The 26452-nt window shown below is 57.5% G+C and overlaps 1 protein-coding gene across 1 annotated transcript in view; it reads right to left on the minus strand.

The window, feature by feature from the left end:
• Positions 1–26452, minus strand: part of ZNF385C (zinc finger protein 385C) — a 99466-nt gene that overhangs the window by 45550 nt on the left and 27464 nt on the right. Inside the window, 1 exon segment of the mRNA XM_052785519.1 lies at positions 9490–9738. Coding sequence (XP_052641479.1) covers positions 9490–9738 — 249 coding nt within the window.

A 26452-nucleotide genomic window follows, 5' to 3' on the forward strand; every position in this document is an offset into this window, starting at 1 on the left:
CGGGAAAAATCGCCACTGCCAGCAGCATCCTCTGTACACAGCACAGCTCAGCCTCTGCCTCCCTGGCTCTGCTGGCAACACATCTCGGCAGCGTGCCGTGCAGAGGACAGCCCTGCCCGACTGCTACTGCTCCCCTTACTGCTCCGATTGCCACAACCCCGCTGCGACCCCACGTCCACAGCACAGCACCCGCGCACGGTCCCTCTGGGCACATACCAAACCTCCCCGGAAAGTTCGGGCAAGGGCCAGAGCCCCCCAGGCACCCCAAGCTGTGATTTAAGCCGACGGCTTCCCCAAAACCCATCCCGAGCAGCTCATCCCAGCCCATCCCTGGCATCAGCAGCTCCCGCAGCGGAACGAGCCGGACGCACGGGAACGCTGCGCTGGCTGCTGCATCTTCCTGGGACTCAAAGGACTAAACCCCTTTATCCCAGTTGCCAGAAACGATGGCAGCCTTTTGATGAGGGTGATTTTAAGAGAAGGAAAGAGAGGGGGAAAGCAGCACTAGAAATTTGGCTAGCACATTATCAGAGGAGGAATCAGCCGCGCGGCCAAGCACAGGACCAGGTGTTCGGATCAAAGCTCTCCACTCCCCCCGTGATGCCCCATCCTCGGAGGATGAACACAGCCCGTACCCTCCCCCTGAGAAGCACCTCATGAAGGTCAGACCCATTTCACACTTGGGAGACGATTTGGGGGCTGGCACGGGGCCAAAAGCCAGTCTCCAATATATGCATGCAGCCGGCAGTTGCTGCCAGGGTCTCCCCTTCAAAATGACCCCATCCCTCCCACCACGCGTTCCCCCACCCCAACATTTGCACCCTCCTCACCCTCTGCCATGACACATCTCGTCCTCTCAGACATGGGTCTCGTTCCCGTGAGACCCCCCCCGTTTCCCCTCAATGCGTTGAGAAACCACAGCTCGCTCTGCTCCCCTCCCAAACACCCCCGTGGTCGCTGACCCCCACAGCCCAGGCACCAGGCTGCCAGCCCACCCAAAGATTATACTTGATATATATTATCATAGCTTGCTATCTTTTGGCTTGGTCTCTTTTTTTTTTTTTTTTTTTTTTTTTTTTTTTTTTTTTTTAAGGCAAACCTCTCCCACAGATGCAGCCAGAGCATCCACCCTGGCCCCCCGAGCCCCCACTGCACTGGGGCTCCGACCTCCTCCTCGCTCTAAGCATCACACAACAGCCTGCGCCAGGCTGCACTTGCACAAGGCAAAGCCCAGTAGCTTCTCTGCGTCATTTTTTGGCCGAGAGTTTAAATTCTAAGGATCTTTTTAGAATAAGTGTGTCAGGACAAAAAAAAAAAAATCCCTGAATCCTCTTGCCAGAAATCAGGGTGCAGAGCAGAGGGGCAGTGCCCTGATGGGGAAGGCACTGCATCAAGAAAATCCTTCTAACAAAAGTTAACGGCTAATCAACTTTTTTTTTTATTTGAAGTTACCGACTCAATAAAATCAGAGATTAATTATGATACAGTTATTAATCCATGATAAGCTGAATAGCTGGGCTTTTCAGAGGGAGAGCAAGTTAATGGGGTATTTTCAGAGGATTTAAAAAGGGAGCAGTTTTCTCCAGATTAATGGGCTGGCACAAGGCTGATGTGCCAAGAGGAGGGTTTGGGCTCCCACAAAACCTCTCACATGGAGCCCAGAGGCCCTTTTCCCCCACGTGAAATGGCTTTTTTCGGTATAACAGGAGCATTTAGTGGACTGGAGCTTTTCTGCCAATTCCCAGTGATGGGGGTCAGTCTCTCCCCTTCTCAGCCCTCGGCAGCTGGGCTGGGGCAGGGCGGCTGCTCCCCCCCAGCTCTGCACAGCACCCAACCCTGCCGGGGCTCGCTGCCACCGGGAGCCTCGAGGAACATCCCCACTCCCCAACGGGGAAGGGAGAAGCCTGGGAATAAGCAGAGGGAAGGAAAATGTACAATTACACAACTGCGCTTCTTCAAACGACACCTGATCCCAGCAAACATCTTTAAGACATGAAAAAACGTTAAATTTCCCCCACTGAGATTCCAGGTTATTCAAATCTGATCTGAAAAGCTATTTTTAATCATCTTTGCTCGCAGCTGAAGGGAGCAGCCGAGGCCAACCGAGCAGGAGGACTCCGTATGCTTGTCCTTCGCTAAATTTACAGAAGCTTAAAATATGAACCCCGCTACCATTTGGCCACGAGGTTATCGATCCACAGGCGGGTAGATGCAGCGTCTGTCACAGCTGAATATTAAAGACCCTTTAACGCACAGGGTGGGCACGGATCTGCTGTTAGGAAGTTCAGGAGAGCCTGATGCACTGCATCGACATCCCCAGGAGGTACGTGCCCAGTTACCGGCTGGGGTCTAGCAGGAGCGCTCCCCCACCCAGCCCCTGCGAGACACACACCTGCCCTTCCCCACTCACCCGCTGCTCCTTTATGTTCCCAACTGCTCTCCCCCCCCCGTATCTATAACTAATCTTGTCAGCAGACATCAGGCTCAGGGGCCGTGCCAGGCGAGGGAGCGCTGCAAACGCAGCTCCTGGCCCAGCTGGACCCTTGGCTTTCCCTGCCAAATTTCTCCAAAAAGTCCCAAAAGCAGGAAAGCAGCAAACCACTGCAGGAATTAAGGAGGAAGCCAGAAAAGCCAACTTTCCCCCCTGCAGCATCGCTGGTGCAGCTCCCGGCAGGCTGCCAAGGCTGGTCACGGACGGGGGCTCCCGGCAGCACGGTCGGAGGAGCTGGGCACATTCCCACCGCGCCTGCCCCAGCTTCGAGGACATCCTGGCCCAGCCGGCGACACGGCCATTGCACCCCGATTAGTCCCCAATTAGACTCTAATCCTGCATGTTTGCATATTGTTTAAATCAATACATTGGATTTTATTGCAGACAAAGCGCCACTGAGCATCGCCCTGTTTATTAAAGACAATTAAAGGATTCCGTGCATAACACGAAATTGAAAAAAAATTAGACTGGCACCCATTTTCCTGGTAATTAACAGCTGAAGAGCTCTGACAGCAGAGAGCAGCAGGGGGAAGGCAGAAGGAAACAGTCGCTGCAGCTGACCTCCGAGATGCCGGGTGCCGGAGCACACAGAGCGGGATCCCACAGCAGGATCCCGCAGCCACCACGCACCAGCCCGACTGTTCACAGTCAGACCCACCAGCTCCGCTCCCTCCGCTGCTCTCCACGCCAGGGCACTGTTTTCCCAGGCGATGTTCCAGGTCGTTTTCAGGACTTGTCTACCGGCAGGGTTATCCCAGCCCAGCAGAGAGCACGACTGTGAACCTGTACTGCTTGGTCAGCGCAACAGGCTGCGGGGACCCTCCATTTGCTGGCTGAGAACAGCTCACCCAGGCCACCGACAGCCTGGGTGATGCCCAGGGACGTGAGGCTTTGTTCAGCAGCGCAAGCACCCCTGGGATCCTTCTGGGGGTCTCCCGCAGTTTAACACCACAGCCCATTGCTTTCATCTGGATAAACCAGCCTTCACACGCTGCAGCCCCCTGCCTGTGATGGAGGAGCCATTCGAGGGGAGCAGGTTCCCCCCCCAGCACCCAGAAGCAGCCCTGCCTGCTGCCAAAATCCAGGGGTTCGGCTGGCACCCCCCGTGCAACACAAGATAACTCCCACCGGCAGCCGCCAGCCCCTCCCCGGCTCCCGGCGCGGCACAGGCTCCCGTGGGGTCCCCACGTCCCCTCCCGGGGGCCCATCCCCTCCGCTGCAGACCCAGCGATGCTGAAGCTGTCACACCGATTTCTCTGCTCATCTCAAGCCTTTCTGCTCTGCAAACGCGCACAAACAGACATTTCAGCAGCTAATTGGGGAAACCGGGACCTTTCCCTTCGCAAGGAGCCGTTATTTCCGTGCAGTGCTGCTGAGCGGGTGGGGACGGCGGCACAGGGAGCTCCAGTACGAGGGCTGGGGGACAGCACTGGGCAGCCCCGGAGAGGGACTGGGTACGTAATGCCATGGAGGCACGTGGAAGGGAGGAAAAAGAGCTTGCGACGTGTATTGGCACCAGTGCACAGCTGGTTCCGGGTGTTTTGGCTCAATCCTGCCCACCCAGCCTCAGCACTGGGTTTGGGGGAGCAGATCGGCGGCCCCCAGGGCTGGCAAAGGCAGTTCGAGTGGGCTCGGGGCTCGCACAGACCCTCCTGGCATGGGAGATGCCTGGACAGGGTGTCCTTCCCACCACCCCCCAGCACCCACCGCCCTCGGCCAAGGTGGGGTATGAGCTGCTGTCAGCTCGGATCTGCCCGGGAAGCTGGGAGACTCCTGCTACAAAGGAGAACGCTTCCCTGCCACACTTCAGCGAGATGCGAGCTGACAGGGCCTGGGGACGCTGGCTCCGGCAGCGGGGGAGCATGAGCTGCTCTTTACATCCCGTGACTTTTTTGGGACACTGGTGGAAGGGCCTTTTTTGGGAGCAGTGGACAGCAAGGGAGCAAATTCCTGAAATGCTCCAGCTCAGCCCAACCTGTGATGGGCAGCCCCTGAGATCATCCAGGAGGAAAAAGGGAAGGCAGCAAACCCTTGTCCCCTGCCCTCACCCAGCAGTTTGGACTGGCACAAAAGCAGCGCTGGAGGCTGTGCCTGCAGCCACCGCTCCCTGTTTTGGGGTAGCGCAGCTCTTTCTGCTCATTTGGCACCAGCACGGGGCGGGGGGGGGGTCCGGCTCCTGGCTGCGGGAGCACGAGGACACCAAGAGCAACCTGAGCTCACTTGGGCACCACTGAAAATCACAGGCAGCAATTAAATCACTCTTGACCCAGTTGAATTTGAACTGGCATCTGCAACACGAAGACATCTTTCATCTGTGGACATCCGGTATCTAATTGTCGCCTGCACTGCAATTCATCGTGAGACAACAGAAATCTATGATTTGCCTTGCAAGAAAATGCCTAATGAACAATAATTTGTTTTTAAGTTGGGGGTCTTTCTGGCATAGAGCTAATAAATTGTAATGATACTGATTATCACATCTGTTTGCCAGCTAAGCTCCTCCACAGCTTTGCTCCACGAAATGCAAGCGATTACAGCCTTTGCAGAAATAGCTGATCAGAGAAGCCAGAGGGGAAACGGGGAAGATGGAGCAGCATCTGTGAAAGCTGCCTTTGATGTAGCTGTAGATGTCAGTGCGAGACAGAGATTCCAGCTCAGAGGAATATCCCATCTTTGTCTAACTCAATTATTTCATTTAATTCATTGTCTTTAAAAACTCTCCCTCTCCTCCCAAGGCTCCCCCAGTGCTGACACGTTATCAGACACCCGCGTTAGCCTGCCCTCTCAGTGGGTTGTGCCGGGCTGAGCAGCCAGGAGCTGCCCAAGAAGGGGCGACTGCTCCTGTGACCACAGGCGGGTGCATTTTCTCAGCACCCAAATGTGCTGGTTTGGCTGGTGAAGGGCTCCAAGAGGAGTGTGATGGGGCAGGGCCCCCCCGAGCACCAGGCTTAGCCCAAGCAATCATCACCTCTGCCCAGCTCTGCCTGCACGCTGCAGCCCAGGCAGGAGCACAGACCAGGCGCTTTTCCAGCACTTGTCCTTAGCTCACTTGGGCAAGGCAGAAAAGACTGGTCCGCTTTTCTCGGCAGCGGTGGATGATTGGGTTTGGGGAGGGATCAGCCCGTCTCCCAGCGCAGGTGACGTGGGGCCGGGTGGCACCGAGCACCCACAGTGCCAGCGGCTCGACCAGCGCAGAGGGGACACGGGCATCACATCAACCGGTTCCCAGCCCTAATTTGTGATTCGCGGCCGCGTGCCTCCCTCCGGGCTCGCGCCTCAGGAGGCTGGGAAAAGTTGCCCATGATAAAGCTGGAAATGACATTTTTAACCAAAAGCGTGGGGGAGAAGGTCAGCTCCAGACGAGCGGAGCAGGCTGCGGTGGGAGCAGCGTCCTGCACAGGCACCGGTTCCCCACCGCTGCGGGGGGGCAGGAGGGATGGGGAGGCGAGGGGAGCAGATGCCGTCTGCAATTTCCCCACATAAGCAAATTGCAGTCCTGCGCAAGCAGAAGCCAACTTCACCTTGAACGCCAGAGCAAAGCATGCACGAGGCTGACAGCGCAGCAAAGCCCCAAGGGCTGCGACTGTCTGCTGGAGCCCTGGACGCTGGCGGAGGTCAGGGACGACGCAGAAGTACAAAGAGCATACTCGCATGCTCCGAGATTCTTTGGCTCGATAGGAAATGCATCCCTGGACAGCCTCCCATCGAGCCACAACCGGGTCCGGGGGGAGAATCTGGAAGCTACAGGCTGGAATTTATGAGCCCTGCTCCCATTAAAATAGCAGGCGATATTTCCATCTGTCAGTAAATGATGATAAACAGACCAGCTCCTTTGCATATCCTAGGCCTTGCTCAAACAAAACCACCACCAGGGAGGGCAGGATTTGGCATACAGATGACCACTGCCATGCTAGGAATTTATGGCTCCAGCCTGCCCGGTCTCTAGCAAGTGCAGAAGCAGGTATTTATACAGACCGATCCACAGAGGTCTGCCAAGGCCAGGGCACCGCAGCCAGGGCCCTGGCACCAACCACAGCACCCAGTTACCCACCCTCTTGATTTGCTGGGGATGAGCATCCTCCTGACCCGGCTGTGAGCCGGGTCCCATCAGCACTTTCCTGCCTTTGAAGAAGTCCAGTGCTCAGCAGGATGGAAAGTGCTGGAGGGGAACACAGGTCCAGATTCGCACCCAGGACCTCCCCACCCCACAGATGTGCCAGAAGCCACCAGTGAGCACAGCAGCGAAGGCACGAGCACTGAGGACAGCCACCCAGTATGCAGAGAGCATCGTCTGTGCGTGGGACACGGTGCCATGATCACCCATCCCACTAACTGGGGCTGGGGTGGCCAGACGCAGCAGGTTTTACCACCCTGCAACCTGCTGCTGCTTTGCTGTTTGCAAAAGCATTGCAGATTTGTTTGCCAGCTTCAGATGTTATTAAACAAACATTTCCTCACAAAACTGGGACTAGACTCCAACCCCTTACTGCTCTTCAGCAGAGCAGCTCCTTGCAGGACAGCACGCCGTGGGCCGCAGAAGGGCAGCCGGGGTGCACGGTGCTGGGCAGCGAGGGGCTGGCATCGAACGCGCGGTTTTAGAGGATTCCGGCACATTCCTGCCCTTTCCCCTTCCCCTCAACTTCTCATCACCCTCACACCAGATAAAGGCATCAATTAGCTACAAAGTGCTTTGGAGACCTCAGCTCATTAATTCAGCTTGTAATTAGTCTGTAAGGAAAGGAGGTCAGTTGCCAAGTCGGCCGCCCAGTGCAGCTCAAAGGGGGCTGCACCGGGACCCCCTGCGACCGCTGGTCCCTGCGGAGCAGCCGCAGGGTGCACAGCCAGCAACACCCTCCTCGAACGGCAGCGGGGTCCCGGGGAAAGCACTGGCCTCAGGCTGGGAATACTGGGCTCCGGGCACTGCCCTGGGCACACGTGTCTGCACCAGGAAGAACAAATTCCCTTGGTTTGCTGCTTAATGCAACGCAAACCCTCGCAGCCGAAAGGCTCAGGCAGAGCTGGTCAATCGTTGTTGCAGGGTGACATTTGTGGGCACGTTTCCCTGCTTTTATGCAGGAGAAAATCTGCAGCAGTCAGCCGTACGGGCCCAGGCCAGGTAAATGCCAACAGATGGCACAGAGGGCAAGCGAGTCCTTGCCCCCGCACGAGCTCCGGCCCGGCGGCACAGCACCTGCCGTGTGCCAGCATCCCCGCTGCGGCTGACGGGCGAGGGGCCGGGACCACCCACCCACCCAGACCCCGGGGACAAACGCCGGCCCTTCTTGCACACTCAGAAAGTGCCCCCAGAGAACTAACGAGAGGGGCGTAGAGGAGACTGCCGTCACCAAGGTGACATTTGGAAAAAAACAGGCAGGAAAGCGGAGACTTGGTTAGTCAGGCTCGGCACGATGGGATCACCTCATTGCTCTTTAGAAGAGGCTTTGTCCAGCCACCAGCAGACATGCTCCTTCCTCGTGCTGCAGCCTGACTAGTTAATACATGGCTCTGCACTGCCTGGACTTGCTGACAACATGGAGTGGATGTCAAGCCTGCCTGGAGGGATGACGCCGGGCTGCTCTCTCGCTAGTCGTAACACAAGAGAGGTGTTTTACAATAACTTGGCAATTAACAGGAGCTCCACCGCCAAAAAGAGAAACCATCCCCAACTCACAGCAGCCTCGGACCACGACACCCCCAGCACGGCATTACATGGACGACCAGCAAGAAGAGGCCACTGCGCACGTCACCCCCAGGAGTTCAGATACAGGTGCTTCAGGGCATCCCACAAAAGATACCTTCGCCTCCTAATGCTGCAACGCCCGAGGTCCCGTGCACTCAGCCCATCACCTAAACACTTCGTGAAACAAAACCATGGACCCTAAAACATCATGTCAAGGGCAAACACGGAGCTGTCTTGGCTGCCACTTCTGCTAAGTGGTTTTTTTGATAAACATGGGTCTCTAAACAGAAAACAACACCCACCCTTGTTGCAATGCTGGTGCTTCCTTCTCACTGGAACAGATCGACCTTGTTAAACACATCGACTCCAGATGGCACAGCTTGTCTGGTTTGTTGTAGGGCCCATCAAGCGTTGGTGTCACAGCAGACAATATCCCAGTGCTCGCTGGTACCCCAGTGAGCTAACGGCAGGCAACAGATCCCCTTGTACAAGGGACTCGGGGCAGTGACCTCCCCTGTGCAAACACACCACAGAAGCCCTCCCCAGGCAGCCTCTCCTGGGGCTGCAGGACAGAAGCAAGATCCCCCACCACAAGCCAGCACAATGAGACAATTTGCCAAGGACGTTACGTGTCAGAGGGCCAGTGGAATCCAAGGCAGCTACATACTGCCAGAGTATCTGAGCACAGAACACAGCAGGTTAACAGGGGTTGCCAGTGCAGAGCACCCCAACAAAAAAATGGAGATGAAGTTTCAGGAGATCATAGCTTCCAACAAAACCTCCAACCATATTTGAAAGCGTCACTTGAGAGCTTTTAACCCTCAGCACCAAAATCTAAGCAGTATTTTGAGACAACAGCAGCCAAACTCAGCACAGTTGCAGGACACGTGCACAGCAGGAGGCTGGAGGGACAGGGTCAGGATGGCACCTGGAAAGCAGGTAGCCGGTAACCCAGAAGTCGGCAGCCACTCCACCCTTGGATGCGCTCATCCCAGCTGCACAAGTCATCTACAGAAACCCAAGAAGATGCTCACAAAGACACAGAGTACCAGCAACCATACTTGCACATGGACAGGACCCACACGCATCCATCCATCCGGCGCAGCGGGCTCTCAGGCCCCAAAACCACTCGAGGACCGGCAGTGACAGCGGGCTGGGGAAGCCCCCGGAGTTCAGGCAGACAAGCAAGTGACAGATGCTGAGGACAGCACAGCGTTCCCGAACATCCCACAACTCCAGCACACCAAGCCCAGCGGAGTAGCTGTACCAGAGCAAGGGCAGCCTTTGGGCAACCTTGACCTGATGGATGGGCTCCTACCTTGGGCTGCCGGCATCTTCCCCTTGTTGAGCTGCTTGAGGCGCTTCTGGTGGGACTTGCCGTTGTAGTGGATCTGCGCCTGCGCGGCCGAGTTGAGCTGGATGTTGCAGACCTCGCAGAGCGTGAACGACTGGTGCTTCTTCTCCCGCTTCATGCGCTGCTCAGGCTGGCTTAGCGGGCAGCTGGCCGCCTCCACCAGCCGCACCCCGCTCTCGGGGTTGTGGGATGGGCTCAGGGGCCGCTTCATGCCTGCGGGAGGAAGGACAGACCTGCTGTGAGGACAGAGGGATGGGAACAAGGGGCCAAGTGAGGCAGGAAAATCAAGCACAGGTCCCACGCCTGTGGGGTGCCCAGGCTGCCTGGATCTTGCTCCCTGAGCAAGAACAGCAGCATTTACATCTCTGCAAGGAGTTGCATTAGGCAAGACAACATGATCAGTGGCATTCCTAAGAGGTTAGTGCTGGAGCAGGGAATAACACACTTCTTCCAAGTTTCTAGCACCAAACGACACTCCTCATGTCAGTTAAAGTCTTTCTATTCACTCCTGGACAGCACCGTAGGTTGGCCGAGGGAAGAGCTGGGATGGTAACCAACTCTCTGCAGGCAAGAAATTCAACTGGTTGGACTCATGTGCTGCTCTGGTGTCCTGCAGCCCATCCCCACCACGGCAGGAGGAGGACCGGCACTGGTACCTCAAGCCACGAGCACTTTCTAGCCCACATTAAGCAGGTGCCTGTCCTGAACGCAGGGTTCTGCAGGACCAACTTGCATTGGGAGCTCGAGTCCCAGACACACACAGGGCCACCACGTGGAAGAGCTGCCCATGGAGGGGTTGGGGTCAGCCAGGGACGGCCCTCCTGCAGCCTTCGCCTCACAGACACACAGTCCCCACTGCCCAACTCCGAACTGGGAGCTGGTGGGACATCCAGAACTGAGCCTTGGAGAGGTGCGAAGGTCACCCGAGCCCTGCGATCCAGTTACCACCTTGGAGCTGGCAGCTGCCAGTTACAAATACACACAGGCACGCTGTGCCGAGACACCCCAAGGGGCCAAGAGCAGGGGACCGGGGTGTCTGTGGGTGGCCAGACAGGTTGCAAAGGTGCACTGCAGAGATGCCCTTGGCATCCTCAGGAAGGGCTGTGCAGACACTGCTCGGGGGTTCACCGGTGCCCTCCTTGGACGTTAGGGACCAGACCGGAGGCTTTGGTTTATGCAACGGGCAGCCTGAAGCACCACGGCCATCCCTGCCTGACCTGGTGCAGCACCATCCTGGGAAACCTCACCCAGCAGCCCCAGCCCACTGCTCCTGATGGTGGGAAGCCCTGCACATCCCCTCGGACACGGCTTGCGTTTCCCAGTCCCGCACCCACCTCCCCACCCGTGTTTTTGCTGCGGGAGGTGACAGGCCAAGCTCCCGCAGACTCCCCTCTGCGACAAGTCACATAATTTCTCCCCAAAGACGACCCATGGCAACTTGAGCACCCCAAGAATTGCCCCCGGCTCCCCAGCAGCCAGCCGGGGGTGCTCTGGGAGCCCGGCAGGGGTGGGTTGGGGGGGGGCTGCCCTCCCCCTCCCAGCACCCAGAGCCTCCCAGGGGAGGAAGGTCTTGGTGCGCTGAAAGCAGGCAGGCACAGCTCGGCCCCGGGAGCCGGGCGGGGGGGCCCGTGGGGACCGGGCGGTCTCCGGGCGCTGCAGCCCCGGCCGCGGCCCCGCGGGGGCGCGGAGGCTGCGAGCAGCGGGCCCGAGCCGCGGGAGCCAGCGGCTCTGCGGGGACCGGGGAGGGGAGCAGCCGCGGGTACCCCCCACCCGCCCGTGCGTGGGTGGGTGGATGGGTGCGCTCCCACCCACCCACCCGTGCGGGGAACGCCCCGGTCCTCAGCGGGTTTTGGCGTTTTCAGGGCGCCCGAGCCGTCTGGCCCTTTCCAGCTCCCCGAGGTGACAACGAGCGTCTCCCTTAGGAGTTCTAGTCAGCAAAAAGCAACGGAAGGTTTTTCCACGGGCTGTTAATTGAGCCGGAGGCGAAAGCCAGGACCTGCGGGGATGGAGGGCGACCCAGGCTGCGGCAGCAGAGCCAGCCCGGTGTCACCCCAGGGGACGTCACCACCCCGCGCCCACCGCAGCGTTTGTCACCATCTCCTGAAGGGGTTAATGTCATTTTTGCTCAGGGAGGGGGGTCTGCGTGTGGGGGTGGACCAGGACCTGCACAACGTGCTCCAGCCTTGCAGTCAGCTGTGCATCAGGCAGAAGGTTGGACCGACCACCAACGGTCCCTTCCAGCCTAAATTACTCCATCATTAGCCAAAAGTGTTAACAATAAGATCCTTAAACTCCTGCTTCACTGGTTAAAGTAATAAGGAGCATAACTAAAAGGAGATTTACATTAAATACAAGTAAATCTACTTTTTGGCAGAAGGATTTAGGAGCCTGAAGTTCACATGCAGCCCTCTGCTACCTATTAACCCTGGACTCTCTCTAGAGACCTCAGGATTTTTCCCGAGGCTCCAGCTTCACATTTCAATGAAAATGAAAGAAAATGCATAGCCCTTGTGCTTGAGACAAGTGAAACAAGCATGGCCCAGCACTGAAAGACTCAAAAACCCCCTAAATTGTATTCACAAAAACCAGCTAATGTTTTTCAGATGAAATCTCCTGGACTTGGCATGCTCGGGGCTGGCACAGCAGCAGGACAGAGCCACCCCACACCGAGAGCGAAGATCTCAGCAGCAGAGCTGCCCCGTCCAACTGAACCACGTCATTTGTGGTCATTCCCCAAAACTCACAGCAATCAATGCCTGATCGCACTTAGATGGGCAGGGAGCCCCGCAGCACCCCAGGGAGAGGGCCTTTACCAGAATAACCATTAGCAGAGCAGCCGGAAAGCAGATCTGGGAGACGACCGGCATCGGGAATGTGAAACGGGGCCTTGGGGATGCAGCAGGACACACAGAGCACTGGTGGGGACACGCCAGCAGAGGCAGGTCCCCGGGTGCCCTTGGCATCCTCCCTCTCCCTGAGTATTTTTAATGCAATTACATCCCAGGACGCAGAGCTAAAATTGGAACATTATGTGGACAAAGTATCCCAAAAGTCTCCCTCATCTTAAAAAAAGGAACTGCTGTTGCTTTGATTAGGCAGAGGCTCCCTGTCCCAGCTCTCATTGCAGTGTTTAAAAGGTCTGTCCTAATTGCGTGCACGCTTGTCTCATTCACTTAATTTCTGCTGCCCCTGTTCTGCTTCTCAGGTGTCAGGACCATAAATTTGGTGATTCTTGGCTGGGACAGGTCACTGTACATGTAAGGACCAGCAGCTCCCTGACTGACAGCTACTTTGAGGCAGATTTTGCCTTTGCAGCAAAGCATTGAGGATCTTTTGGGGGGCTGTTACCCCCTTTCACAGGAGGGAAACCGAGGCACAGTGAAGGTGAAATGACACCCCACACATGCCCAAGGTGACTCGGGGGCTCCAAGCCAAACCCAGCACCGAGCACAGGGTCAACGCATCCCGGCTCCACTGCCCGATCCCACCCCAGGGCCAAAGCCACCAAGCTTTTGTCTTCTCCGTGGAGGACCACGAGCAACCTCATCTTTTGGGTGGTCTTCCCAAGGGGTGCAGGGCTCCACTGGGATGGGGGGGGGTTCACTCACCCACCTCTGCCCAGATTTCACTTGGCTGATCAGCACCAACGACACCTCCCCAGGCCCATGAGCCCCCCCCCATCTGCACTTTTTGCTGCCCTTTGCTCGGAACCGCCGAGGGCTGTGCCGATCCTGCCGCCGGCCGAGCAGGGCCAAAGACTCCTGCAGGGTGCGAAAAGCTCCCTGACAGATGTCCAAATCTCTCTGAAATAAAAGAAGGTCAGAGCGGCTTGGGTGTCACTGCAGCAGTGAGCGCTGCGTCAAAGTGTCCATCCTCCCACCGCGTGGCATTTCCAGGACATGCTGCCCACCCAGTATGGCAAGCCCCCGGTCCCCTGCTGGATGCTGGTCCTCACCCCGGTCCCCAAGCCCTGGACACCCTGCGACACACACAGCCCCAGCCCAGGACTGCAGCACTGCTATATCTGAGTCCAAGGGAGCTTTCGCCCTCTAGCCCTCGGTGCTTTTATTGTTTGCAATCACTTGGAATAACAAACTGATTCTGGGTTTGCCATCCCCTCATCCCCTGTCACTCCCAGCAGCCGGATTGGTCTCCCCAGCCGAGCGGCACAGCAGGCTGTCAGGCAGGTGGGTTTGCACAGCGAGTTCGTAATTTTAAGGTCAGTTTTATATACTCCTGTACAGTAGCCCATAACCTCAGGTCTCTCCCTCTCTTTTTTAATAGCACCATAAACATGTTGCGAAAGGCTGTAAAGCGCTGATAAATGTTAGAAAGAATTTTAAATCCAGGCATTAAATATCTGAAATAAGAAACACTCTGGTTTATAGAGGATGCACGACGGCAGAGCTCGCCTCCTTTCCAGAGAGCATCCGTGCAGGTGGAAGGGAAGCGATGGAGCGAGGCTCTGCCAGGCGAGGACATGCCTTTTCATCTGCTCCAGGACCTTTGCAGCCACCGTTCCGTTCCCTGACCACCCCAGTTCAGCCCCCCATGGACTACCCTTCCCCACCAACAGCGATTTCTCCTCCCAGGAGCCAGGCCAGATGCATTTGCACCAGGGGCCTGGGCAGCAGGAGTCTGTCCCAATGCTGGCACTGGCCCCAGGGACGCTGCATCCCTGGGCTCCAGGGTAACCATTCAGCTGATGCCACAGCCCAAATTAATTTCAGCCCCTGGAAAACCCTGACTGGTCGCCTGAGCACCTGGGGCCTGGCCTTGGCACACACACAGCAGAGAGATCCCATTTCCCAAGACCCCGGCACCTCCAGGCTTCCTCTGCAGGAACCGGGCTTGCCCTGCGGTCCCCTCTGCAGGGGACATCCCCGTAGCTGCTCTGCGCAGTCAGCAGCTGAGTTTCTGAAGCAGCCCCATGCTGGGACGTCCTTTACTTCAGCTCCTAAATGCAAACCAAACTCTTTAGCAACTATAACTTCCCACGCAGGCTGTGGGCACCGGAGAGCGGCTCCGTGCCGACATGCGCCTGCAGCTGCCCACGCACCCCGCGAGCACAGGGACGCAGCATCCCTCACCTCTGCGGCCGGGGAGGGTCAAGTCTCAGTGAGCCCCTGGGCTGTGCCGGTGGACCAAACAGTGCCCTGTGCCACAGTTGGCCACCTTCTGCTGGGCGGCTCTGCCAGGAACTTGCAGGCGGCAGCAACCCCCAACGCCGGCAGGGAGGAGCGAGGAGGATTAGCGGAGGCGATGCCAGCAGACATCTGCAGCGTGCTGACACATTTACGCACCCTCAGCCTGCAAAGGAGGAGCTGGAGCTCAGGGCACATGGCAGAGGTCTTGCAGCCACCCACCCTCCATGCTGGGCCTCCCCAGATCTCAAAACAGCCGCTTTTTAGCAGGGGGAATAGGCTTGCACCCAGAAAAGCAGCTACCTGGGCATGAGCTAAGTCACTGGGACAGTGGGGTTCTGGCCAAACTACAAAATCCTGATGAGAGAGTGGGTTTGATGCACGTTGGGTCCTTCACCTCAATTCTGAAACTCTGGATAACCTGAGGACAGACCCGGCGAGGCCGTCCCAGGGTGCAGGGAATGCAGTTAAGCGCAGCCCGGCCAGAGGTTTCCATGCTGATGCAGCCCGAGCATCTGCCCAGTGATGTTCTCCCAGTCCTACCCTGGCAGGGACCCCTGGGCTCCCTCCTGCCATTGGCACAGATTTGTGTCCCACAAGTCTTTTATTGGGCCTGAACACAACAGACCCAACACATGGGGCCAGAACCTCCACCAGTAAAACTGCCTTCGCCACAGAGCTGAAGTGGCATCAGAATTGCTATTCTGGAGGTCTGTCCCATTCAGTAATGTGAAATCAGGGAAACTACCACCCGAACCTAAAGTTTGGATGAACTTGCTAAGAGAGCAAGAAATCTAAAAAAAAAACCAAACCGATTTGATTTCACATGATTCCATAACAGTGAATCCGCTTTCCTTATCTCTGGTTAAGTGCTCACAATAGTAAATAAAAGCAATGGAAGTATAAGAATTAGTATGAAAGTCACCACCAACAGCTGTCACAAAACTCACTTAAACCCCCCAAGCAATGACCTTATTTGCAGTGGCCCTGTTTGCATTTGCAAGGATCCACAGGAAAGCCAGAGAATACCACAAACCCTTACCCGAGCACAACTCAAATCACTGCATCTCATTGCTGGCTCGGTTTGCTCTTTTCTGCTGGAATTTGCTGTTAGAGCTGACAGTGCGTCCCCATTAAAATTGTCTTGAATGCACAAATTAGCCAATAGTTCCCATGCTTGGAGGTGTAAATCTCAGCAGAGGGGCAGTTCGAGTCTTGGAGCAGCTCCGTGATCCCATCACTGCCGCGCACAGAGGCCAGGCAGGTATTTGCACCGGAGCCCTGGCCGCGTCCACCCTCCAGAGCCCCCAGGGAGCCCCAGATCCCCACCCTGGGGCACAGGGGAGCCTGGCTGACCAAGGCAGCCGCACCGTCCTGCCTTTGCACAGGCAATTGCACGCCCTCACTGCTGGCACAGGCAATTTCCAGTCCACCCACCCATTTGGGTTCCAGGCAAAGCGATGCTGAAGAGGCAGCACCTGGTGCCCCCAGCCCAGCGCTGGCAGGCCCTTACCTGATCACCGGCAAAGGGAGCGCCGAGCCCTGCCCTTCGCAGCCACCGAGCCGGCTGCTGCCCGTGTGCCGCAGCCGTCAGGGCACAGCAGACACCCCTACGCCCGGAGAGTTTCCGACCCTTGTCTCATATTTCAAGGAGCACTTCAAATGCGGTTCGATCGCCACCAAGTCAGCCCTCATCAGCAGCCTCCAGACGAGAGCCGGGGCGAGTACGAGCTGGGTGCCTGCAGCTCAGCAAGTTTCCAAAAAGCCCCGAGCGTCACGCGGGGGAGCGGGCGCCAGCTGGCAGGAGGCTGTGCTGGAGGAGCTACCTTGTGCCAAGAGCGGGCGAATGCACCTGACATCAGCTCTGTTGGTGAGCAGGGAGACGGGGGCACTCCCCAGGCTGCCTCTAAGGTCGGACCCAGAAAATTCCCCGTGTGGCTTCATAAAAAGGCACCAGCCACCGGTGGAGGGATGCAAAAGCAACCGGCCTTGGCTGCAGCGAGTGCACGGATGCTCTGCCCCATGGGATGGAGGTGGCCCAAGAGACCTGCTACAGCATCAAGAGATGCTCTGATGTCCCAGACTAAGAGCCGAGCAAACACGGGCAGACTGCAGATTTCAGGGGCCCCTGGCCATGCCTACATCACTTTCAGCATTTCATAACAAAGCATCAAACCAGCCCCCTTCTGCCCCCCCCCCCCCCCCCCCCCCAGCCCCAACATATGCTCCGCTAATGCCAGAGCGAGGCACATTTTAGGATCAGTCCATAAACCATCCGTTGTCAGACAAGGATTAGTGTGAGCCAGCCTTCCTGAAGGGCTCAGGGCTGCAGACTGGCTCCCGGCACAGGGACCAGAGCACGCAGGGGGCTCAGACCATCCTCAGACCTCAGGTCTAAGCCCCCCAAATGCTCAGGCTGGCTCTTACCCTTGGATGCCCCCGGGGTCCCCATCAGCCCTGCTCCCACATGCTGAAGGGCAGTGGGACATCCTGCAGCACCCCAGGCATGCAGAGGGCATTGCACGGGCACGCTGGTGCTGCTGTGCTTGTCCTGTCGCCTGCACATCAGAGATCATTAACACCGCAGGGCTGCGTGTCCCCTGAATCAGCAGATCTCGGCCTGGCTCCCGAAGAGCGAGGACAGCTAAAACCCAAACTGAAGGAGACATCGTGGAGGGAACAACGCTGCTTTTCTGCAGCGGTGCAGAGAACAGGCCCATCTGCCCCAGGAACCAAAACCTGGGAAGTGCCTCTCAGCTCCCATCCCAGGGTCCCACAATCCCTCAGCTTCTAACACCACATTGGCAACGAGTTGATTAATCAGCTTCAGCGGGGACCAAACGGGCAGAGTGTGGGGTAATGAGAGAGAAAACATGGTGGTGGCAGGGCAGGCAGGGCGCGCAGACTGTGTCTTTTTAGAATGATAGATGAGATGATGAAGGGTCTGGCATGCACGCTGTCCTGGATACGGGCGACAGCCAGGTCCCATTCCTTCCCTGGGGTGCGTGAGGGTGGGCTGGGTGGCTCCCAGCAGTGACCCACCCGCTCTCACACCAGCGGAGAAAAAACCAAAGCAAACACAGGCAGGGAGTCTGACATTTTGTCCCCAGGGGTTCAGCTGTAAATGTTAGCACGGCATAAGGGAGCAGTGGGAGAGGAAAGATTGAGGCGCCAGCGATTCATCATCCCAACTGGCTGCTGTTCCCCCCGGCCGCTCCGCATGCTGCCAGCTGAGGAACGCCTGGCACGGGGCTTGCAAGATCACAAAATCCTTCAGGTTTCTTGTGATCAGCACAAAGATTAGGCAGAGCCACCTCCTACAAAGGCGCGGCGAGCTGAGGATGTGCCTGCCCTTGGCGCAGCCGCCCAGCACCGCCCCACCAAGCCCTCGATGCCAAAATTCAAGGAGGGCACAAAGCTCCCAGAGGATGCAGGCGGGCAGGGCACCCCGGCTGAGCTGGCTGCCTGCGGGCATCATCCAGGGCAGGGAGGAGCCAGCAAGGTGGGGATCTGAAGTATCACAGCAGAAGAGGAACAAAACAGGCAGCTTCGCCAACCTTTGGGGAGAAAGCAGGAATGTCACCCTGGCACCCCGTTCATCACGGGGCGGCTGCCGGAGGAGCGCTGCCCAGCCGAAGGGATCGGGGAGATGATGGCTCTGGCTGCTCCCCCGCCTCCGTGCCGCTTGCCTCTTAAAATAGACCCGAGGAGTGCAACCCGATGCAGCCACGGGGCAAGTCTTGGCCGAGCTGCTCCTCGCTGGCTCTTCCTAGTCGCTACAAACAGGATTTTTTTTTTTTTTTTTTTTCCAAATCCCCCTGAAATCAAATCCAGACACCACTTGTGAGATGGCATGTATCCTCTGGGCACAGGGCTGGCTCCCATCACCCCAACGGAGCCCCGACCCTTGTGGCACCTCGCACAGACCCAGAAACAATGAGGTGATGCCGCGCGTGGCACGACTCTGCTGGTGTTGGGGTTCCCCAAATGCACCGTCCCTCCTGTGCTGCTTGAGGTAATCCCTGCCCTGATCCTGACCCTCACCAGTCTCCTCGCTGAGCTTGCTGCAACTATTTTCTCTTGGAAAACAAAAACCAAAGAAACGCATTACGCCACAGGGAAGCGGCCGAGCTCTGGCAGCACCTCGTACCCTTCTCGCTGAAGCTGCCACAAGCAAGCTCCTGGAGAAGATGATCTACCATATGTGCAGGACTCAGAACAAGATTATCGCATTAAACATTAAAAGTCCCAATTCAGAAAGCACCAGCCAGTGCTGCTCCCTCTATGGAGCAAAACTAAAATTTCCTTACAGCTGGATTCATGCTAGAGCCACATAAAGAGAGAAAGCAAAGCTCAGAGGCCTCGCCAGGCAAGCACAGCTCAAAGCTTTTGTTCCCAGGTGAGAAAAGACCCTTCCCCGGGGGCCAGCATCCCGGCCAGCCCACCCAGGCAGGATGCGGCCGCAGCCCAGCGCCTGCCAGGCTCCAGCTCTGCCTGCCCAGCCCACGCACGGGTGCCGTGCCCACGGCAGCTCTGCCATTGCCACGCAGCATCGCGGTGGTGGCAGTGGCGGTCACATTCCCCCACCCACACGTGCCCCAGGAGGGCAGAGGTGAGGGACGCCACGACAAATTACAGTGACGAGCCAGTGTGCCAGCACAGACCCACCACAAAGGTGGGCAGGGTCTTCCCTCCCGGCTCCCCTCAGTCCTGCATCTGGATCAGGAGCTTTTCAGGGCAGAAACTGGCTTTCAAGCACATTTGTGGATAGCTGTTGGCTAACACAGGAGACCTCTGATTTAAGTTGGAGTTCTTGCACGCTACTGTATTACAACCTAAATTAAATATTTCATAGCGCTAAGCAAGTGACATTTGAAATCCAGTCATCACAGGGGTATCAAATAAAGATATTTGCAACGGGATCTGTTTAAATCCATGTAGTGCTTTGGATCAGTCCATCAAAACAAGCCCAGTGCTTTATTAAAATAAAAGTTATTGAACACCTGATCTCCTGGAGGAGGCTCTGGAGCCCACACAGTGGAGCTCGGTAGTTCGGGGGGGGGGGGGGGGGGGGGGGACAGTAAATAAGCTGAGCCGCGCTGACCCACGAGCCTGCCATTAAAGCGTAGCTTTGTAAGTTATTTTCATTAAAAAGTTAAGACCGACAAGAGACTTTGCATCACTTCTGCCTTCTGATTTCTGAACCTTCCATGACCGTACATTGCATGTATTTTAACCACCAGGATTGAAATACCTGTGCCTCATCAGAGGCTCTCCCTCCATCTCAGGATCACGCTCAGAAGAACTTAAACTTGAGAGGGAGCCGCACCAAACACCGCCAAAGCAAAGCAATTTCTTCCCAGGCCAGGACCCCCAGACAAAATGGCACATCAGGACCTACCAGAACATCACAGGGGCCAGGCTGGCAGAGGGCAAAGCGATCCCTGCTAAGGGATACCAGGGTGCAGGAGCAGGGATGCCAGGCAGGACACTCCCTCCCAGGTGCTGTCCCCCCCTTGTTATAGCCCTCCCAAACTCAGCCCAGCTGGGGCTGCCCCGAGCTGGGTGTAGCCCACCCCCCGCAGCTCTTGGCAGGGGGATTCACCGCAGCTGCGAGAAGGAAAAGCACCGACCCCTGGCCAGAAATGAAACCTCTTTTCACACAAATCTCTCAAATACCTGTCCTAGGAATTACCTTGATGTTGTTCAGTTCTGACAAATGCCTGATTTACTTCCCCAGTTAAGCAATATGCTCGCTGCATAGAAACACACTCTAAAAATGAAAGTTTGTCAAAATGTAACAAAACTACTTTCATTAACTTCCCTAAAAAAGTGCTTGGATAGATAAAGGCTGGAGAAGAATTTTCTGCATCAGTCACAGCGATGTGACACAGGCTCCGGGCAGCAGGATCGGGCTTGATGATGGTGAACATGCATTCAAGGACATATTAGGGGAAAATTTGCTTACCAGCACAGCTTCAGTGGGAACGAAAGGCTCCCCAAGTGCTTTGTTACTGGGACTGCTCTCAGGTCTGCCCTCTGACCGCTGGCTACGAAGGCCTGAATTTTGGAAAGAAGGGACCAAGAGAGAAAGCCTGAGTTCGCTGATAACGCAGCGGAAGGGGCCGCCCCTCCACTGATCCGCCCTGGCACGATCTGTCCCAGATCTGTAGCACTTGTCATGGCGCTGAAGTTCCCAAACCTCCCGACTGCTGGGAAGAGCTTGAAAAAGCATCTCTAGCTGAAAGGCAGATGACAAGTAAAAAGAACCCCGAATTTATTGTTTTCTTAGAATTTAGAGTGGGAGGAAAGAAAATGGGACGACCCATGATTTTTTAATGCCTGCAGTTGGCAGTTCCATATTTAATGTGACAGCATCCCTTTAAGAAAAATATGTTCGTACACAGGAAAGAAAATAAATTGGCAAAGCAATTTGCTTTCAAGCCAGCCTGACAATTCCCCGCACAAACACTTTACTGCAGCCTTGGTTGAGCCGCAGTGGCCAGCGCTCCGTGCTGGGCAGCATATAATCTAAGAGTTTAAGGATGCTTCACTGGTTGACAAGCCCATCTGTGAATACTGGAAGCAGTAATTTATCCCAGAGATGGTACAAAGAAAGAGTGGAAGAAATAATTCATTGTGTGTGAGACGACGGGGAGACGCGTTGTCATGTTATCACGCTGACAACCCCACAATACAAACAGAGATGCTTGTTACAGAGTCTGAACCCGGCATGATCAAAAGGGTTTCTTCATTCGGGGTAGGAAGGGAAAAAAAAAAAAAGAAAGGAAGAAAGGAGAAGAAGACATAAATCAAAGCCTGTGCTTACCATTTCTTATGAAAGAAACTTGTGAGAAATGCTTTCTGCAGAGCAATTAGTAACCAGGATCTGAGGCGAGCGCCGTACGGGCAGGACCCCGCGGGACCCACGGCTGCCGTCCTCCTTGGGGCTGCGGCGGCATCAGCCCCCGCACGGGCCTTTGGTCCCCGCTCAGGGCAGCGCGGAGGGGGACGTGGCCGAGCCGGCAGCGCCAGCGGGAAGGACAGGTCTGAGGAAGGCGAAGCGCGACAGCACCGGAGCTGCGAGGAGGAGAGGAGCCAGAAACAGAGGTCCGAAACCATCCCTTGCTTCTGCATCTGCCCCGGTGTCGTGCCTGGGCTAGAGGGGGACCACACAGTCAGCGCTTGCCGCCTTCAGATTAGCCACAGCAATCCCTCCATCTGCAGATTATTTTTGCAACCTTTTATTTGTATTTAGCAATTCTGAGACGTTTACCAAAACCCCTCCCAGAAGTCCTGTCAGCCAGCCGAGGCTGAGGGACCAGTCGGAGACAGCCCAGCCATTCCCATCACTGCTGGCTCAGGCAGCTCACCCCTTATCTAAGCCACCTCGCAGGAGGTGGGAGCTCAGTCATTTTTCCTTTTAATTGGTTTTACTCATTTTTATTAACTGTCAGCTACCAGTTCTCCACCAGGTTTTGCAGTTTTGCTGGCTGCTCCGCAGCCCTGGCCGCCCCGAGGGGGATCAGAGCCCCTCTGCACGATGCCACACTGCCCGGTGCTGGACCGCCGGCACCCCTGGGCTCCCCATGGGCAGCAGCAGCTCTCAGGAGGTTCCACCTCAGCCGGTATTCAGGCGATGGGGTGACTTGTCCCACCCTGCTGTACCCTGCACCTCCGGGGCACCCCGACACCTCTTGGATGCTTGGAGCACCCAAACGGCACCGTGGCGCTGGCCTGGCCGGCTCAGGTAGCCCGGACCCATGGCAAAGGCACCCCGCGGGGGATTTGCATCAGCCAGGTAATGAGGGTGTTTGGGCAGATCTGGCAGAATTATTAAACCCTCCAGACCGTGACAAAATCTCGCAGGAGTCAGAAGGGCTCTGCCTTGGAGTGGGCTGGGGATAAATGCGGAGACCTTCCCGTGCTGCTGGGAAAGACGGGGCACACGTTGGTATGTGGGAGCGCTTTGGGCCCTTCCAGTCATCAAGCCCCTAAAGCCTCGAGCCTGCTCACGATGGTCCCCCAGCCTGGGGCAGCACGGCATGCCCGAGACCCTGAGCCCGGTGGCAGCGAGGACCGGGAGGTGCTGCTGAGGGGTTCCCCAAGAGCGATGGGGGTGCAAGGGTCCCGTCACAGAGCTACGTGAGCGGGAGCCGTGCTGTAGGAGCGCTGGCTTTCAGCCTCAGCTCACATCTTGAAACGCTGACTTGTCTGTGAACCGCCGGGAAGCCATCACTGACAGGCAAGGAAATTAAATGGGACAGATGATAATTAATTGTCCATGTCTTTGAGTGTCTCCTGGATATGGACTAATGAAGTTATACATTACTCGCTGGCTAGAGGACAGAAGGAAGAGGAAAAGAGTTTTAGAGCTCGGGTTTAATCAGTTCAGTGATAAGCGTGGCCTGAATTAGTCACCTCCTCTCCGCACGCTGTCTTGGTTTCTTCGGCTATCTCTAAGCTCAGCAGCCCGTGGCTCCCGCGAGCCGGCTGGACTCACTCCCCTCCTTTTGCAGCACCAGGATAAAGTTGCAGGAACCCAATTGCTGCAGTGTGAGCATCCTTTGCTGTAGCAGAGGTCACCGGTGTCAGGAGAGAAGCACGTGTGTCCAATTAAACTGAGAAACCTTTGCTCCGAGAAGGCCAGAAGGCAGCAAGTGTTGGCTGGCAGCGCAGGTGGCGGCTCTAATATTTATTTGGGCAGCACCATTAACGTTATTTAATGAGCTCTAGTGGGTCAGCTTTCCTGTTTGAAAGGAATTTGTAAATGGACTCATGAAAAGTTACTTGTCTCCCTGCCATGGAAAACACGTGGACACAGGCTGCGAGCAGCCGGCCCCGGGCACACAGAGCCATGCACGGTACGTGCCGCAGACGGCTCGCTGTATGGGGGGGCTTCGGGCAGGTTTGTAACAGCACAACGCTCAGGTCCCATCTTGGGCTCGGCTGGCACAGGAGGAGGGACTGGTGACGGGACTAGGACTCACCCCCAGCACTAGGTGAAATTTTGCCTGTTTCCTTTCCCACTCCAGTCCCGGGTGCTCTGGGGCCGCAGCTCTGCACCCGCTCTGCAACACCATGCCAAAGGGGACAAGGAGCCCGTCACTGCCCCGTGGCCAGGAGAGCGCTCGAGCGGTGACGGGGTCCCCGCAGGGTGCTGGGGTCCCCGCAGGGTGCTGGGGCACCCACAGGAGCCTCACTCGGCCCCGTGCAAGCCAAGGCACCCGGCACCTGCCTCCCTCCCGCGCATCGGCGCTGAACGGGAAAGATCTCCTTCCTCCCTCCTCTGCTGCTCACCTGCATCCCACACCGCCCAGCACGTGTGACACTGTGATCGCTGGAGCGCTGTCACCGCAGGGGCTGCCTTGCTGTCACCAGATGGTGCCTGGCAGAGCGGGGATGGCAGGGCCAGGCACAGAGGGGGCAGCTCATATCGACCCCTGTACACGGCTGATGAGCAGCACGGGAGCCACGGCTGGAGGAAAGGCTGGTTCTTCTGCAGGGGCATTCCCAGGGCGAAGCTTGGGAGCTGCCGTTCCTCCAGCTGGGTGTGAGATGCAGCCCTGTGCTCAGCACTGCCCGCCAGCGAATTCCAGGCAACGGGAAACACGGTGGCGAGGTGGCCCAGGCAGAGGTGCTGGCAAGTCCACCTCCCGGGACGCACGGCCGCCAGACAGCGCAGCCGGTCCGTGCCAAGGGTCTGAGCGTGTCCATGAGTGGGCACAGTGCCACCCTCGCAGACGGGATCGGGGGACGCAGCCAAGGCACGGTCCTGCAGGCTGCCCCTGGGGCGTGTGCCGGGGCCGGCATCCCATCGGGAACCCCAGCACCCGGCCAGCCCATCGCCAGGGCTCACCGCTCCCCCGGGCGAGCGTTGCTCCTGGGCGGATGCGAGAGCCGGAGGGGCAGCGCGTGCTCCAAACAGGGATGCGCAGGAGGGCGGGAGAGGGGGGTCCTCGTTTCGGCCCCAGCACACGTGTCCCCACGCCGGCTGCAGCCCTGCGCGCTACCCAGATGCTCGCTAACCGGGGCGGGCGGCTGGAGCATTGCCGAGCGGCAGGCGTGCAGCGTGCCAGCCCTGCACCAGGCAGCAAGCTCCGCAGCGCCCGCGCCCCACACTCTCCCCGGCGAGTCCGGTGCTGCCCCGGCACCGACCACGGCCACCCAGAGCCCCAGGTACGCGGGGACGCAAGCGGAGGACAGCGGCGAAAGGCTCGTCTCTGCTGGCAGCTGGCGAGAGGTGGAGGCGTTGCTGTTAGGAAAACATGCGAGGGCTGTGTCTGAAAACATTGCAAGGAGCCAGCTACATAAATAGGCCCTTTATGGCTCCTTCCTGCTCTGAGACAGGCCCTTTCACATGAGTTTGGCTCCGGCACGGCGGGGTTACTCGGCTAAAAGAACTCCTCATGTTGGGCACGGGGGGAGGCAGGGAGGCAGGGGCAGACGGGAGGCTGAGAGCCGCAGAACAGCAGAACTGCCCGGCCCAGCCCCACCACGCCGGCACCCGCCCGGGATGGGGAAAAAGCTGATTTGGGGCAGGTCAGAAGACAACAGCGATGGGGACGGCCAGGTCCAGTGCAGAGCGAGCCAGATGGGTGTCACAGAAGCCACGCGGTGCCTGGCCAGGAGCATCCTGTGCGTGCCCTGGGACATCCCTTGCGGTGAGGCTGGGGTCCAGCACAGGACACCCCCTGTGCCAGCCGGTCCCCTCTAGCCCAGGCGGCACGGCACCAGCACATCAAGGGCCCATCCGTAGTCCAGTCCCACACTGTTTTGCACCAGACCCGGAGAGGTCCCTGCTCCACGCACACAGACGTGATTTGAGGGCTCGGGGCTACCCCGCAGCAATCACGTCCCCGTGAGAGTGAGCCTCTTCCAGGGACGGAGCAGCTGAAGCTGAGCTCGCCACTGGCTCCACATGCCGGCACCATGCTCTGCTGCTTCCCACTCCCCGGCCCCACGGGCTCCCGGGAAATGGGGCTGTGCAGGGAGCTATTTCTGTCTGGAGGCTCCAACAACGTGACACGCACCCGGCCCCCCAGCAGCACAGGGCGGCAGCCCTGCCAGCATCCGTCCTTCTGCATTTGCAGCTGCAAATGTGTTGACACCTGAGCAGTAATCTCTTTTTCCTCATCCGAGCTGCTTTGGGGCAAATGGCAGAGCAAAGCATGCTGCGGTCCCCCAGGAGAAGGTGCCTGCTGACACCCAGGTAAGAGGACAAGCGGGACAGGACTGGGGCTTCCCCCCGGCCAGAGGAGTAAGCTGTGTTATGGGGGGAGCTTGCAGCCCTGGCTGCTGGCCGTACGCGTTCGCAGGCAGGTTTGCAGCCCTGACTCAGTCCTTTCTCATATTTCCAGGTCACACACTTGAGAAAGAAGCATGGCAAATCCCAGCTCTCCAGCAGAATTTTCTGCTTGAAGGACAACAGCCTCCGGCTCAGGTGATGGGGGCAGGTGGCAGCTTTGCTTTCCCGAGTCCCAGAATCTCAGATGTGCCTCCACTGTGGTCACCCAACCACAGTTCCGACCCCCCGCACCCCTTCCTGAGCAGGGGGTGCTCCCGCCACACCAGCACCCCATGGAAAAGCAGCTCATGTCCCATAGGGCGATGCCTGTGGAGATGGGCTTGGAGGGCACGGACCAGGACGCAGTGACCCGTGCTGTCACGGGACACGGGCGGCAGCTGCTCTGCTGGCACCACCTCCGCGGGGAGCACACCTCAGCGCCACAGCACGTGGGCACTATTAATCAATGGTTTCGTTAGGGAGTCGTCATTAATTG

Source organism: Harpia harpyja, chromosome 4, assembly GCF_026419915.1.
Source record: "Harpia harpyja isolate bHarHar1 chromosome 4, bHarHar1 primary haplotype, whole genome shotgun sequence".
Taxonomy (NCBI): domain Eukaryota; kingdom Metazoa; phylum Chordata; class Aves; order Accipitriformes; family Accipitridae; genus Harpia; species Harpia harpyja.